This window comes from Lampetra fluviatilis, chromosome 35, assembly GCF_964198595.1.
Source record: "Lampetra fluviatilis chromosome 35, kcLamFluv1.1, whole genome shotgun sequence".
NCBI lineage: Eukaryota > Metazoa > Chordata > Hyperoartia > Petromyzontiformes > Petromyzontidae > Lampetra > Lampetra fluviatilis.
In genome coordinates this window covers 7642037-7659508 of record NC_136309.1, presented here as the reverse complement: position 1 = coordinate 7659508, position 17472 = coordinate 7642037, and the positions used below count along the sequence as shown (strand labels likewise).

Genomic DNA, 17472 nt, shown 5'->3' with positions numbered 1-17472 from the left:
TGGCAGAACGCAGAGCCGCAACCAAGGGGTCGAAGTGACTGTGGAAGCGCAAGTTTGAAATGTGCGTGAAACACAACTAACATCGGAAGGTGGTAGGATGGGAATATAATAGCCAATTATGACTTAAACTGGTTGATAACGTCCTTCCAATGATTGCTCATTTTGTAACCATCTTCTCGGTTGAAATTGTGTCTGTGTCTGGATATATGGATGGCTTCATGAACGAATCTTTGTTGATAGCCAGTGGGCTTGCAAAATACCTTCGTCTTAGAGAAATCAATTTCATGTGAGCCAACCGCATTAAAACAATGATCAGCCAGGGCCGAGGTATTGGTCCTACCGTGTTTCAGATCTGCCTTATGTTCACGAACACGATCCGAGACATGTCGCTTAGTTTCCCCAATGTAACCACTTGTGTTCCTATGTTTGTGCTCTCTCTATGTATATCTGTGATATCTGTCTGCGTATATGTCTGTCTATATGTTTCTGGTTCTGTGTTTTATCTCTCTCTCAAATTTTAGCATTCTCAGGAAGAACGTAATCAACCAGATAGGGTGTTGACTGTTATGTTATCCGACTCTCTGTTGTATTACATTACATTTCTAAGTATACTAGATTTGTGTTTCTATTTAATTTATACCTGATGATGATTGCTTGTGTTGCAATCGAAACGTCGTATGCTAGTATTTAATTTATTATTTTATCTTTATACGTGACTTTACCGAAAGAACCAAAGAATAACCACTTGTGTTGTGATCGAAACATCGTAGTTTTTTGTTATTTTTTGTTATTTTCTTTGAACCTATCTACGTGACTTCACCGAAAGACCCAATCATATCAATTATTGCAGTCACGAAAGCTTTAAGACGATATTTATCCTGTCGATTATTTGTACTAAAATAGCCTACCAACGGTAATCCTTATGGAAGTATGGTGACCTGTATAGGCATGTATTTATGATGATTTGCTTCCACGCAGCACTAACTCTGTAGTTATCTGAACGGTTAAAATTATTTTAAATTCTCTAAACTTCGATAGATTCTCGAATTAGTTTTGGCCAGTAGTAACTAGTTTTGCACAGAACTTTAACATTATCAAAATCAATTGAGTGTCCTTGTTGGCGCGCGTGTTCTGCCACTGCCGACAGTTGTTTTTGGGAGTGTTTAATATTTCTTTGGTGTCCTTTTGGTCTGGTGCTGATCATCCGTCCTGTTTGCCCAACATAGCATTTGCCACACGTGCAATTAATCCGGTACACACCTTCTGTTGATAGCTTCGGTAATACATCTTTTGTACTAGAAAAACATTTCTGTATTTTATGTACCATGCCAAATCTGACTCGGATGTTTTGTTTTACCAAACATCTGGCCAGTTTATCAGTTACTCCCACAATGTATGGTATTTTAATAGTGTTAATTACTTGGTCAGTTTCAACTCTCGTGTTATATGATTTGGTTTTGTTGATTTGTGCATCATTGTAACCATTCAATTGCAGCACTGCTTTAACATTTTTAACATGTTTACTTTCACTTCTCAGACTATCGCCATCTGACACTTTCTTAGCTCGATGTATGAGCGTCTTCATGAGAGCGGATTTCTGTGCGGGGTGGTGGTGTGACTGCATTCAGATTGGTGTCAGTATGCATTTTCTTTCGGTAAACGCGGTGTGTTATTTTACCATTTCGACCGTGGCTGGTCGGATTCCTCCAGTATATAAAAAAAGTATGATTCTGAAAACCTTTTCCCCCTTCGTTGAAAATAAAGGATTCCTTTTTGGCTCCCGGCTGTGTATTCGCGTTGTGCCGCTCGTTGTTCGGCACGATGTCCAACGTTTCGTTCCACATGCTCGAAGCTGTATTGAGCTTCTCAATTTTTTCTTCGATCAGTTCCTGAAGAAGCTCCCAGCACGTGAGGCGAAACGTCGGATGTAGTGCCAAACAGCCACACAGCAGTACAACCCAAAAAACACATCGGACCACTGTACAGCACGATCACGAACACCTTCGCAAGCGGCACGTCCTCCTCCTTCGTTCGCGTGATTTTGAAAGGGCCTAAAATATTCCTTAAAAACCCTACTACGATTCATGCAGGATAAAAAAAAAACATAAACTACGTGCAGGATGTTATGCAACGTCAAATTCATATATAAAACGTACTTTTTACCTAAATAATATATTTTTTTAAACCACAATGGTCAAAGGAGCCAACGATCGACCGCAATTTTCCATTCAATATTTTTCTATCCGTGTCGCGAATTTTGCTGCCAGCAGCTCGTTTCCGGATCACTGGCTGCGCCGCGTACCGTGATTATTACAGCATCGCGCGCCCGACTCCGGGCAGGGTTTAATTACGCGAGAATTAGGGCCAGCGACTTTTTTTTGTTCGTTTATTGATTTTTCCACTAAGGGGGTCGGGAAAGAAATTAGATATGTATTTTTTTGTAACGAAAAAGACTCTGGTAACGCTACGAAACGATCGCGGCATCACGGATAAAGACCATGCCAGCCGAAAACCCTTTTTTTTCAGCAACAACAACGTAAAAAAGACACGCGCCAACACTCTTTGGCACTCACTGGAAAACAGTTTTCTCGGCACACTATTTTTAGGCGCCGACCGTAATTGGGCACTCTTGTGCGACTCCCTCCTAAATAGCTGTTGGCAAAAACGAAAGAAGAAAATATTACCCCGGTTACTCGGCAACGTACCCCACGCCTTTTACGTAACGAGGGAGGGCTGGCGAAGCAATTGGTATTCAGCGCTGGGGCGCAAATACGTTGCAGGCAACGGGTCACCGTCACCAGACGCTGAGAAGTGGGCTGGCGTTAGTAATCCCATTACGTTACTGCGCTTTCAAGCGGTAATCGGATTTTAGAGACACTCGGCACCTCGGGTTAAAGTGAGTGCAGCCGATGAGAATGGACGTGGGGTTATATACTTCAACGCCACACGGATAAGAGGCAAAGATGCAGCCCTGCAATGCCTCGTGCTTAGGCCTGCAATGGTCCAGCTTGTTAACCGTTACCCAGACAGAAAGCATCCTACGACTGCACGAAGAAGAGCGTTTAGCAAAGGATCTGCCCGTGGATGAAATTTAATATTATTTAACTTCTGGCTAGGAAACTGACTGGACTCGTATGCACGTGCGTGCTGGGTTCCTATTATTATTATAATTATCACTTTACAGGATCGTGAGAGATGATAGCTTGGGGCAGGCCTTCATCCAGAAGTGGATGAAATGGCTCATGATGACGGCGATGATGATACAGAACCCCTGTTTATTTATTTAATGATTCGCCCACAATCCACAAGATAGATTGCCACGTGATCTTATATTGCTGTGATGCTGTTTCAGACGTAAGATCAACGTAATGTAATCATGATAATGATACATTGACAGCCCCTGTCAATCCACTGCTGGATGAAGGCCCTCCCTATGGCATGCCAATCCTTGGGATTGTTTCACGATACTTCGCCACACCGGGAGTGTGGGTTGAAGGCAGGAGATGGGGGGGAAAGACCAGAATTGGTGCAGATATCACTCACGACTGATGTTAGCTTTGGCGGGGAATCAAACTCAGGTTTGCTTGGTTCACAATGCAGTGCGCTAGAACGCTGCGCTACCGCTCAACCCCCGGCAAAATATGCTCCACATTTATTTTAACAAAAAAGCAATTACAAAAAGTATCAAGTTAATCAGATTACATTATTTTTTTGTCGAGACTAAATATCCCATTACGTTTCATTACTTTCGTGACATTGAATAATTACTCCGACATAAGAGGCTGAGCTTGAAAAGGAACCCTCCAACGGCTGCTCGTATTTTGCAAAATGCAGCTTTAATTGTAGGTGATGTAGTGCAGTTTCTTCCAGCTGTCTAAGTAGAGTAAACTATTTATATTTAATTATTATTATATAACCAGGTAAGGTCCACTGAGCTATATAGATTTTTTTCAGAAGCGACCTGGCCACAAATGATAGCTCTACGAAGTGGCCTATGTGGACGTGTACAGCAGGCAAAAAAAACTCTAAACGCGTGTTTTTAAATGTGGAGGGAAAAACCTGAGGACCCGGAGAAAATCCACGTGACCACAGGGAGAGAGAAACGCAAACTCCAAATATACAGCAGGCATCAGGGTCAGGATCGAACCCACGATCTCCTGCATACCAGGCGAGGGAGTTAACATCTCGCCACCGTGGCGCTCTGCACACACGTGGCCAATAATACACCGGGGCACTTTTTTAGGAGTAATTCAGAGAGATGGCTTAAAGAATGAATAAACAATGAAAGGAACTGGGGTCATCGATGATGTTGTTTAAGGAAAATAAATCGAGTGGCAATGGGCAGCACGCGTCGTGAGCACAGATATGACAAGAGCTGAGAGACAGAATCCATTCGGCGAGTGGAGACCGAGAGAGCAGAGAGACAGGATTCTGAGAGACAGAATCCATTCTAGATTTGAAGCTTTCGTGACTGCAAGGATTCATACTCTTAGTTCTTTCGGTAAAGTCACGTAGGTAAAAAATGAAATTAAAATTAATAAAAATAAAACAATAAAAATCACGACGTTTCGGAGGCAACACAAGTCTCCGTCATCAGGTGGGACCGTCACAGCCAGATTTGCTGCATCATTTTATTGTTTTATTTTTATTAATTTTAATTTCATTTTTTACCTACGTGACTTTACCGAAAGAACTAAGAGACAGAATCCACTCCATGAGTGGAGACTGAGAGAGGAGGAGGGGGGGGGGCGAAGAGAAGCAGAGGAAGGCAGCGGAAGGGACGTCGGTAGATTACATCATGGAGTTCGAGAGACCACTGCTGGATGGGAGCAACTAAAAAATGTATTAAAAAAAAGGGGGTGGGGGCTTTGCCCAGCGGTGAAACGTTACAGGCCAACAGCACCACCAGCAACAGCAAAAACTTTCTGAATCACACATCGTGGGTACCAGCGCGGTGATGCGGCGCACACGCGCAATAAACATATCGATGAACCGTGCCATTCATCCTGAGAATCCTCGACATCAGCCCCTCTTCAATAATTCGTTTTTCTTTTTACATAGAACTTAAAAAAAAAAATATGGATGGAACTCTAGGAGAGAGAATCTGACATTGTCACGATTTTTTGGCACGGTGACTGTCATGCCGTGTCATGCCTGAGGGGTTGGTGGAACGTCGGAAGTTTAGCTCCTCCGGGACAAACCTTCAGCGCTGGGAAAGCATGTGGCCCATAGATGACTAAGCTGCCAGTCCCATTAAGTCAGTGTCTCACTTCTCCTTTGTCCATGGCCAGACGATTGTATATGTGTACCATGAAACCATCTAGAGGGGGTCACTAGACGAGCTGACTCTAGCAGAGGCACTTCTGCCTGCAGTGCTGCGAGCTAGCAATTGCAAGGCAGCACCTTTATCTTTTTGCACCGTTAAAAACGAAACCCAGAAATTGTGTTTTCATCATTGCCCTATTATTGGGTGTTTCCGTAAAATGTATTTAACAGTCTACATTATTGCATAATCGGGTTTATGAGCGTGCCACGGTAACACGTGCTGACGATCCAGCCCTTTGGAGGCTAGGGTTGGTGAATCACACGAATGCTGTGAAACTCCCAAACCTGTTTACCACCTAGCAGGCTTTGGCGACCAATATTATCCATGATAGAGGTTTGTGGGTTAGATTGCGTAAATAAAAATGCGTCGTGAAACCCACCACCACCCGACACAGCCAATACGTAAGATTTGTCACGTAAACAGAACGTGGCCAATTCGTTACTAGTACAGCACGCCGGTGTGCTGGAAAGCAAAGCCACAACATTTACAATCAAACCTTACTAATTGGTTGTGTCGGGTGGTGGCGGGTTTAACGACGCATTTATACATTTAGGCGATCTAACCCAAAAAATCTGCATTATGGATATTGGTGGAAAAAGCCTACGTGTTAAACTTTTTATAAATATGCCAAGTAAGAACCACGACGCTATGAAGCTCTTTTGCAGAAGTGACCTGGCCACAAATGCTAGCTTAAGAAAGTAGCTTAACACGTGGACATTTATTGCAGACCAATACTCTAAACGCATGTTGAACCTAAAAGTGGAGGGAAAAAACCGGAGGACCCAGATAAAAATCCACGCAACCAGGAGGAGCACATGCAAACTCCAAATATACAGGCATCAGGGTCGGGATCGAACCCACGACCTCCTGTATACCAGCCGACAAAGTTAACACCTCACCTCCATGGCACCCCCGTGGCACCTCTCCCTCGGATGAGAGGCGGTTATTCGTTTGCTTTGATATCTTCAACCACATATATAGTGATATAAATGCTCTGAATGCGTATTCTCCTTGGGGTTCGGATTCGCTCATGAAATCATGAATGGATCATAAACGTGGCAAAGGTAAAGGTGCAGCCCTGCAATTAATTCTTCACGCCACTGCTGACGGAAGGGTCTCCGCTGGAGGGAGCTCAAAAATAATTCCTCTAGAAGGTATTCCTCCTTCTGTTCCATGCTGGCCAGATGTATTTTAACAGGTGGGAGTACGCACACTTTACTCAATGAAATGTGACATGACGATCGACAAACTGTAGCGTAGCCATCAATAGCAGAGCCGCTGGCGATGCTTGTGATTCATTATTGTATTAAAATGTCTATTTTTCTGCGGCACGTTAAATAATACTCTGCAAATGCAATACGTCGACAGAAGTTAGTACCCTACTGCTGCACGTCACTCACCAACACCAAAGATTACATTCGTTTCGGATTCTGCATCTCTGATTAACGTCGTTGGCTACGTATGGTGTGAAAGAAGTTCAACATACATACATATAAATTGCATTTCATAGACGGCCGGTCACTAGAGCAAGCACTGTCATGCGCAGTTGACAATTTTGCCGGCACGTTACCGCACACAAGGCCACTTTCGCGAGAGAGGGATGCGGAAGGTTTAAGGTGTGGGATCTTTAAATTCGGCAAGTGGATAAGACAGGGCGACTTAATGCCCTTCGTGCAGGACAGCCCGGAGCATCACGCTTCAGTCGCCATGCAGCTCGGAAGCAGAATTTAGTTTCAAACTCCACAACCCGCGTCTGCAGAGGTGTGAGCTCTCATGAATGCAAAAATGCTCATAAATGGAATTTATTTATTTTTAGCCATGAAAATAAAATATTTTAAAATGTTAACACAACTCTGGTAAAAAAAAAATCACCTCCCACTGCGATCCACTATGCATAATTTTTTTTCTTTGGATTCAACGTACAGGGTGCCATGGTGGTGAGATATTAATTAACTACCTTGTCTGGTATATACAGTACACAAGAGGTTGTGGGTTCAATCCAGACCCTGATTCCTGTATATTTGGAATTTGCGTGTTCTCCACCGTGGTCGTGTGTTTTTTTCTTCCCTGAGTCCTCTGGTTTTTTTTTCCACACTTAGAAACATGCGTTTAGAGCATTTGGCTGCCATCCGTTTTCACGTGATAAACCACTTCGTGGAGATATCATTTGTGGCTATGTCGCTTCTGAAACACAGCGCACTGGTAAAAACAAAATGTACGTATATATATCACGTGTGCGTGGCAGCCATTTGTATAGAAATAATAATTCATGATCAACGTTTTTGGGTTTAGATCGCGTTATTTATAAATGTGTCGTAACCATCCACCACCCGACACGGCCAATCAGTAAAAAAGTGTCATGTTGACAAAAGACAAATAGCTCACTGCTTTAGCCCACCGGTGTGTTGAAGCGTGAAACCACAACATTTACAGTTTCACGCTTCAACACACCGGTGGGCTAAAGCAGTGAACTATTTGTCTTTTGTCAACGTGACACTTTTTTACTGATTGGCCGTGTCGGGTGGTGGAGGGTTACGACACATTTATAAATAACGCGATCTAAACCCAAAAACGTTGATTATGAATAATATTGGTCGCGAAAGCCTACGTGTTAAACTGGAAATAATAATGATGAAAAGACGAGAGAGCAAGTGTGGCTGATTGCCCAATCCATGTGTGGGTTGTTAGATCCAGTTCTGTGAAGGTGCTTATTTTCAATAGAAAGTGTAGTATTCACCCATAAACCTAAATACTTAAGAAGGATTTGTGCTAAAATCTCCAGACCCCCATTGAGCTTTTGATAAATAAATGAAAAAATAAAATTGATGTAAATGAATGCTACGGTGAAAACCCAAACGAACATTATCGACAATTCATTTGGCAATCGGGTACCAATGACACACAAAACAAATAAATCTCGCGTTATCGCAGCCATCGCCCACCAGCAATGCAATCAGGGGGAGACCTGTGGCTTTCACTTGGGTGAGCGAGTGACACACTCAAGTCCACCTTGGGTTTCACATTTTCACGTTGCAGGCGGCTCAAGTGATTGAACGCAATAGGAGAACAGCGACATTGCCAGAGCTGTACAATACCAAACAGAACTAAGGGAATCCATGCCGTTTTTCCACGAGGTGCCAGTCACAGTGCTCAGGTGCATCACACGCCATCTTCTCATTCCGGACGTTCAGTTCAACCACCTGTCCACGTCACCCGTAATTGGAAAAATAAACTCCCGAGACAGAGTATACATTGACCAACGAGGCATTGCTGAAAGCAGCCCGTCCTGGCTGGACACATCCCTGAAAGAAAGCTCGTCTTAGACCTATCCGTCGTGTCACAATCGATAAACGCTCGCTCCTTCTCTGCAGACGGGCAAGCGCTGCGTTTGCAGAAGTTAGCGGCGGGGTTTCCTGTTGTTTCTCACAGAGTTGTTGTTTTTATCGTCTCTTGTTGCCAGCGTTGTTCATAGCCCGGGCGTGGAACGGGCAAAATACAACGTGAGGATATATTTCTTGTTCCTTTGTTTGTTTGGCTGACACGTCAAGAAATGACGGCACCTTGCTCGCGTACTTTGATGGTAAGCAACTGGACTCAATCCTCCTGGCTCGGCGGTTGAAGCAGGCAAGTTGTGTAAATCCCTCCCCCCACCTCCTCCGCCAACCGCCTCTCTGTACGCCGGTTCATCGATCGGCGGGTTACGAGTGGTGGGCTAAAGTGAAGGGCACTTGCAAGTCTTCACAAACACGTCTGTCCAGTCTGGAAGAGTAGGCAAAATACCCTTTAAGAGGTGTTCTCCGAAGCTCTGTTCATGGTGGAGGCCCATCGCCCACACCCCCCCCCCCCCCCCACCCCCCACCAGCAGTGTTGTGAACAAGACATTTCAGGGCTGCACCTTTATCTTGTGGAATAATGAGACCTCACCTCAGATTCCTTGTAGTAGCGCTCCGGAAGTTCATCGTACGCAATGTCCACCTTGCAAGTTTCTCTCTCCACGTTATTTGTCTCGCTGTCGAACACCTACGGACAAAAGGGGAGAGAAATCAACATCGCGGCATTTGCTGTCCGCTCCGGACGAGGGGTAATTGCTAAACACAGAAGTTTTGTTGAATCGCCGCGATAAAACGTTTGCTCCTCGAGTCTCGTGAGAACCTTGCCTTTTGTAAGTCTCGTGCGTGCGGTGCAAGTTTCCTTGAAAGGCACTTAAAAGATGATGCCGGGCAATGACATTAATAGTATTATAACAATAATGCACATTGTTTAACAAGGAATGCCCCACTGAATCTTAAGAGTAATTCATGAGGGTCTTGTTTTATGAAATTTGGGCATCACAGTACTCGGAGGAAACCCGACAGATGTGAGGGGACAACTTGATGCACCTGCTATACTGCCACCTCACAAGCCAAGCGGGTTTAAGATCGAAACCGGAGCGTTTCACCACTAATCTGGCTGTCGCCTGATGAGGCTGGTTGTAATTAGCAGCGAAACGTCGTACTCGAACTGTAAATGTTGTGGGTTTACTCTCCAACACACCGCTGTGTTCTGAACGAGGAACGAAATCGGCACGTTTTGTTTACGTGACAAACCTTAGTAAGTGGCTGTGTCGGGTGGTGACGGGTTTAACGACACATTTATATTCACGCGATCTAACCCACAAACCTCTATCATGGATAATATTGGTCGCCAAAGCCTACTAGGTGGTAAACAGGTTTGTGAGTTTCACAGCATTCGTGTGATTCACCAACCCTAGCCTCCAAAGTGCTGGATCGTCAGCACGTGTTACCGTGGCACGCTCATCAGCGTTCAACTTTTGTGTACGAAAAAAAACAGGTGAAGGTTCAGCCCGTGAAAGTTATTTTCAAGCCACTGCTGGTGGAATGACCTCCACTAAAGGCAGCTCCAGAGATCCCCTCGACAAGGTCAATTGGCCTACTCTTCCACGCTGACCAGACATCTTGGGAGGAGGTGAAAGCGCCGACATTTTACTCCGTGATCTGCCGATTGACCAATTGTAGTGGGCACATTTACACCGTTGGTTGGACGGAGACAGGGGGCATCATCGGTCATTGGTTCAACTGCCGTGCCAGGAGAACGAATCAAATTGCGTGACCTCTGGAGTGCGAGTACAATGTGCTGACCATTACACCATGGCATGATATTATAATTCATATGCATATCGAAATCATACATATTATTGGGAGCTTTGGCAAGACGTGGGCCAATGTGCACATGGTCGGATGTGTTTATCGTGATCATGGAAAAGCACAAATATGGTTGCATGCACTGAAGCTGTCATTTCAGCAATTTATCACGAATTGAGCAAGCACGTCCCAACACACGTCACATGTATATGTGACGATCTTCCGTTTAAAATAAAAATAACAGCCATTCCGCTTTGTGAACTATGATCCAAACGCTTGCTTTGTTTGGATGCCGTATTTCATGGACGCCGTGATGTAATAACCTTGATAAACAAACAAAAAACGAGATAAAGTGCCTCTCTCTTGACACGAGCACGCGGTGACCCTCGCCTCAGTTAGTGGCCCTGAGTCAGCGGCTCACATTCCACAGTCCTCAGGCGAGAACAGGTCTCTCTGTGACAACCGCTGCCGATTCCCCAGAAAAAAAATGGGGTACTCGCGTTCTTGGCCGCAGCGGGACGATAGGCTGGAAAGAGCCCCGAATGAGTCTAGCGCTATGCGCCACTGTGCCACGTGGCTGGTTAACGAATGCGCCTTTTCAGGAGAGAGACAAATCTCGCTTTCTTTTGTTTATGAAGGTCATTAAAGGCCCTCATGGTGGCAGGATGGCGACTACCTCCCCTGGTTGTATAGGAATTTATGGGTTCGATCCTGACCCTTACACGTGTATATGTTTGGAGTTTGAATGTTTTCTTCCCATGGTTGCGTGGATTTTTCTCCGGGTGCTCCGGTTTTCCCCTCCACATTTAGAATCAACGTGCGTTTAAAGTATTTGGCGGCTATAAATTGTCCACATGATGAAACGCCACTTTGTTGAGCTATCATTTTTGTCCAGGTCGCTTCTGAAAAAGAGCTACATAGTTCAGTGGGGCCTTAACCTGGTAAAATACATTTTTGGGGGTTTACACCTTATTAATGGGTACATATCGATTTAAAGCTTTCGTGACAGCTCTGTTCTTCACCTGAGGACGGCTGCTTGTGTTGTGGCCGAAATGTCGTGAGAATTTTATAATGTTGTATTTTTATTATTTTATTATTTCCCTTCTACGTGACTTTACCGAAAGATACAAGAATATAATGGGTACATACATTATTAGCCATTGTCAATTCGCTACTGGGTGAAGGCCCACCCACCCCCCCCCCAAAGCCGTCGCCATCCCTCACGATCCTGCGAAGTAATAAATCCACCTGGCACCTGCGCGCATGAGAGCCCGACGACCATCGCTCCGTCTCCACGGAGGATGCCCTCTCAGACGCGGCCCTATTCCTGGACTGCCAGCCCGCCCATTTCCTTGACCGTCGGCCAGGGTGCCCGCGCGCGACGACACGATGTTGACGAGCGACGCGATGTCGCTCAGTACCGCAAAAGTGTCCCTCTTCCTGACCTCTCGAAAACCCTCGCGAAAAAATTATCTCGCGATGCCACTACCGCCGGTCAGGTCACCGGAGATGCGACTCAACGTGCCCACAGTGGTGGCGGCGGCAGAAGGGGCGGCACTTTGCGCGCTGCCGCTAACGTACGTGGTCGTTGCAGCCGTTGTTGTCCTCGTACTTGGTCTCGATGTAGATGGAGAACTTGGGCAGGAACGAGCACTGCAGAAACGGAGAGGGGAGACGAGGGAAGTGAGAAAGCGCGCGGCCCATTTGTCAACTCGAACGGCACCCTGTGCGCCGGGATTGCGCCAACGCAGCCCGCCGGGTGAGACTCGACGATTTATCCCAAACTGAATCCAAACCCTGCGTGAGAAACTGACCAAATCCTCGGGTCAATAATAATAATTCCTCTTTGGGGATAAGTGGCTTTGTCGGACGCGTGCGCGTGCCCGTGCCTGCGCGCGCGTACGTTTTTCGTTTCCCTTTCCCTTGCCACGAGTGCCTCCACCATCGCTTGACGCAATTCGGCGTTCCTCCCTTGCTCCTCTGCCTTCGAGCGGGAGGTGATTGTTTATTGGCTTTCGTGGGTAATATATCCAGGCTCGCTTCCTTGCCTCTTCTCATCAGGCCTTTCCAACCCCCCCCCCCCCGCGGGCAGCCCTTTCATCCCTAATGATCCTGACCATTTCGGTTACAGGGAAACGTGACAGCCACGTGCAGGACACGTTCTTACCCAGCAGGAAGAGCTGACACTCACCCCAACACACAACCCACAAGTCGGTGTTTCATTTCAGCCGGAACCGTCCGGAACGCTGTTCCAGAATCTACGGTGGCCACGTCCCATCCGGCTCAGCTGATTTTGTCCTCATTGTACCCTAAATTCCTATAAACATGTTCACGTGATTCTAGGAATATAGAGTACAATAACAATATACGACGATCATAAATAGGTGCACCTTGCACTCCAGTGGTAGCGCCTCGTGCCGATGATCCCTACTCCAAGCCAGGCATCAGCAGCGTTCAGGGAAAATATCGAGCTACAAATCAAGCCCTGCGTACAGCACAATGTTGCGTATCCAACCGGCGCGTATCCGCCCCGATCAATTAACCACTCCCACCCAGTGTGCAGAATGTGTGCGTGGTGTTACTGTCATAATTCTACTCTATCTCACATCTGCCTATACGTTGGTCCCCAGCAAACCAGCACGATTATTAAAGTCACGAACACGGCCAAGGGGAGGTAATGCATTTACCGCTCACTGCAGAGGTTTGCCAATCAAGTCCTCGGGTGCCCTGGCAAACACTGCGGGTGAATTAACCGTACATTTGCGCCATCTGCTTTAGCAGTGGATGTCAAAAAGCTCGTGTTCCGCTGATCGACAAAGAGCAGGCCTCGCGTAAGCCGAGGCAATTTTTGTAAAATTTTACGGCAAATGACTTGATTGGAATGTCACGTAGCAACATCGCCCCCTTCTTGGTTCTTTCGGTAAAGTCACGGCTGCTTGCGTTGTAGCCGAAACGTCGTGAGAATTATTTGATTTTATTATGTTTTATTTTCATTATTTTATTACTTCCCTTCTACGTGACTTTACCGAAAGAACCAAGAAGATGAATCCCTGCAGTCACGAAAGCTTTAAATCGAAACATCGCCCCCCTACTGACAACACCGATGTCCACCTGCAGGCCAACGCTGCGTGCACATCGCGCCGCACAGGGGCAGCTGTGAAGATCAGGGCGTCACCTAGGCTAAAGGAATATATAACTATACAGCTTGGCATTGGAATGTACGTTGAACTTCTTTTTTACCATACGTAGCCAACAGTGCAAACAAGAGGTCACAAATTGGATTCGTTCACCTGGCACGGCGGTTGAACCAATATTCCGATGCCCCCCCCCAACCACCCTCCCTGCCTCTGTCCTACCAACAGTGTCAATTTAAGCACCACAATTAAAAACGAGACGTGATGTAAGGCGCTTCTATTAGTTGTTGGCGGATTTAAGCTGGCAATGAAAGCAAGCACTAATTTCCTTAACAGACGATGGCGAATGCATTTTCCAAGGCCGCCTGTCCCAGACAGACCAAGCATATGGCCCACAATAGGTGAGTTACGCCACGTTCCCGCGACAGCCGCTCTCGGCAATGTGCTCGCGCGTTGCAATTAGACACGCACCGAAATTCTCCAAAAGCCCGTCATTATTTTCATACAGATGGTTTGCACCATAAAATCAATTAGGGAAAATGTCAGTCGGCTTTGCCAGCGGCTTGCACCTGCATGAGAGCTTGTCACATTGTATCCATCTCCAGAGCAGGACAAATGTTTTGTTTGCGATTTAGCATTTTGAGTTCGTCTACAAACAACAATACCACCAGCTGGGCATGGTGGTGGTTGTTGTTGTTGTTCTTGTTGTTGTCGTATTCCTCTACTTAAACTGGAGATGCAAGAAAACCAATCGAGACACTTGAAAAACCATCCCTTGTTTTGCAAGGGCGACCTGCGTTACACCAATAACAAGCGGCGGCGCACGCCCGTTCCGCCTTCGTGTGGCGGGCTGACTAGCAACGCGAGCTGCGTCGATGTCGAGGCTGCTGAGTCGGTTGAGGGCTGCGGGAGCGACGTTGTTAATTAATGATCTGAAAAGTCGGCGGTCAACGAGCGACGCGTCGGGCGCCGTTGGACGATGTGTGTTCCACGTCTTGGTTTCGATAGCCGCAGTCGCAATGCAGGGGAGGAGGGGTGGGGGTGCGACGACGTTGCGATGCGGATCAAAGCAGACCGTGTCTTCTTTGGCGGGGCCATCCCAACAGGTTTCCCCGCGATGGGATTGATCGGTGACGAGGCTCTTGTCCAGGGCGTTGGCTTCGTCTCGTGCCGCTCTCCACTCCGACTCGACATTACAGGAGGGCGCAGTATCGAGAGCTTTCACCTGGTCCCAGAAGCGCTTTGCCGGATGTCAGGTTCCGCTTGATTTAGAAGGCTCTGATTTGCCGCCGTGATGCTGTGGAAAGCGAGCGTAGTTTGTGCTTCTCTTCTGACCTTCGGGGGGTGCGGTGTGGGCTAGAGTAGATAGCCATTCCGTCGGCACACGCCTGTAATACAGCGCTGCGGAAGGTGAGTTGGTGGATCATGAGAAGATCATCGGCGTGTGACTTCCGTGTGCAGGCCTGCAATGTGGCCCGTAGATTGCGGCGTACCGATTCGTTCGTCGGTCTGTGAGTGGATCTTTGAGTGCTGTCACCTCATGCGCGTGGGTTTTATTCTGAGCTCTCTCGCGGCATCCCACATGCGAAATACTCAGTGGAGAATTGGCAAAACGCCTGAAGCAGGACCCTCCGCAAGTAAACTCTTCAGAAGCGTTGAGATGTTGCCACGTAAACGGACTACTTTACAGCCCTCTGTTAATCGACTGCTGGATGAATGTCTTCGCACACCATGTCAGTCATGAGGATCTTCTTGGTTCTTTCGGTAAAGTCACGTAGAATGGAAATAATAAAATAATAAAAATTAAACATAATAAAATAATTTTAAAAAACTCATGAGGATGTTAACTATACTTCACCATGCGGGGTGGTGATGGCAGTCCCCAGCAGTGGCAAGAAATCAAACTCAGATCGCCGGTGTAATGGTGCGTTGCGCTAACCACTGCTACCACCACTACTCCCCAGCAACATATATCCTCGGTTTAAAAAAAAAAAGACATGTTTAAAAAAAAAAAAATCATTAATTAAAGATTGATTAAAAAAAACTCGCAACCCAATAAAATATAAAGAAAAATATTAATTCTGTTTAATGTCTCATCATCAATAAAGTGCATGATTAGTACGCCAGCATATCGGTTTTCCATACCAGTCGCATGCGGTTGCATTTGTTTTAGGGTGCAACCCCTGGACTGGTTTTGATCTTCTGACTCTCAACTGCAGTCAGTCTTGTACAGCAAAATGCTGCTGGATTGTCAGACGTTAGAAGCATGAGCACTCCATATAAACAATGGGGTCCTGTTCAATACAGACATCTATTCTCTGTAATAACTTCATTCTGTATCTACGGGACCATATTTGGCGGTATCAAACGAATTAAGAATAGGTGTTACGGTTTCTGGCAATAAAATAGGCATACATGTTTGTGTGGTTAATGCAAAAGGTATCTATCTATTCGGTATTTGAATATCTTAACACTTAAATATTGACTTAAAGTTTTCGTGACTGCAGGAATTCATATTCTTTGGGTCTTTCGGTAAAGTCACGTAGATAGGTTGAAATTTATATATTTTTAAATTAATTTGAACCTATCTACGTGACTTTACCCAAAGACTATCTTACCACTTGTTTTATTTCTAGATTTGAAGCTGTCGTGACTGCAAGGATTCATACTATTTGTTTTTTTCGGTAAAGTCAAGTAGGTAAAACATTAAATAGTCTGCATCAGCAGTAGGCCATGCTTTCCCACCTGATGACGGACGCACGTGTTGCGCCCGAAACGTCGTGATTTAATTTATTTGTTTCATTTATTTAATTTTATGTTTTACCTACGTGACTTATTTTATTGCCAGAAAGGGTTAAACCTATTTTTTGTAGTTAATTGTGTGTCGCTTTTGAACATTGCGTGGGTAAAAGCTTCTCCAAAGCACATCTTCTGCTGCCCGTCTCCACACGTTGGCTTTAGCAGACTAAAAAACTCTGCAGCGGAATAGAACACTGGGCCTCTGTCTCGGTGCTGCATACGAATATCTACATTCACGATTGCGGTGCGCGACAGTTAGTGCCCTCATTAGAGAGAGCATGGCAACACTCACAGAGGAATGCGTGCAGAGATTCCTGCCTTCGCTTTGCATGAAGCATCATGGAGTCCCCACAGAGGGTTCAACAATGGTGCAAGGGGGGTAATATTTAAATTACATTTGTAAACATGCCGAGTTATTTTTTTTTGTTATTCCATTCACAGATAAAAAAAAAAATCCTTCATGTTATTATATTTTTTTGCATCAAATACATTTTGCATTTCATTTGCAACCCTGACTTGCCGTTGCCATATCGGATTTGAATGTGTGCCCTATTATAATTTTTTTCTGGCACGTTTTAAACAAATATGCCACGTGGGACTTAGTTATTTAGGATGACACCAGGATTCCGTCCAATAACAAATCATGTGAAATATAATGGAAACCGAGGAATTAATGAAAAACAAATGTCTGCCTTGATGTTGATTCATCTCCATCATCATCAGAAGCCATGATCAAACCACTTCTGTACGAAGGCCTTCCAAAGGCGTTGTCATCTCTCGTGCTTCTTTCATGTAACAATCCGCTTCTTCCCCACACTTGAGCTCATTTGAAGTTGGCTGCTTTCAGCCAATATCTGGAATTTGTATTTATTGCAGGTCTGAGGTCCACCATTCCAGTGGAATTGTCCTGAATCCTTCTGGCAGTGGTTTTAGCGCAAATGCGACAATGTTTGACCATTGAGAACCTATTTGGCTAGTTCAGTACGAGCAGAGGCGTGCAGGCATACATACACACACACAAATACAAAGATCCCTCATATGGCCTTAACAAACTGTTGGGGCAAGTGTTGTG

General features: G+C 45.6%; 1 protein-coding gene across 1 annotated transcript in view; it reads right to left on the bottom strand.

The window, feature by feature from the left end:
* LOC144944594 (cytoplasmic phosphatidylinositol transfer protein 1-like) overlaps nucleotides 1–17472 on the bottom strand; it is a 185176-nt gene that overhangs the window by 26260 nt on the left and 141444 nt on the right. The window contains 2 exon segments of the mRNA XM_078872889.1: nucleotides 9251–9346; nucleotides 12049–12120. Of these exon segments, the coding sequence (XP_078729015.1) occupies nucleotides 9251–9346; nucleotides 12049–12120 (168 nt within the window).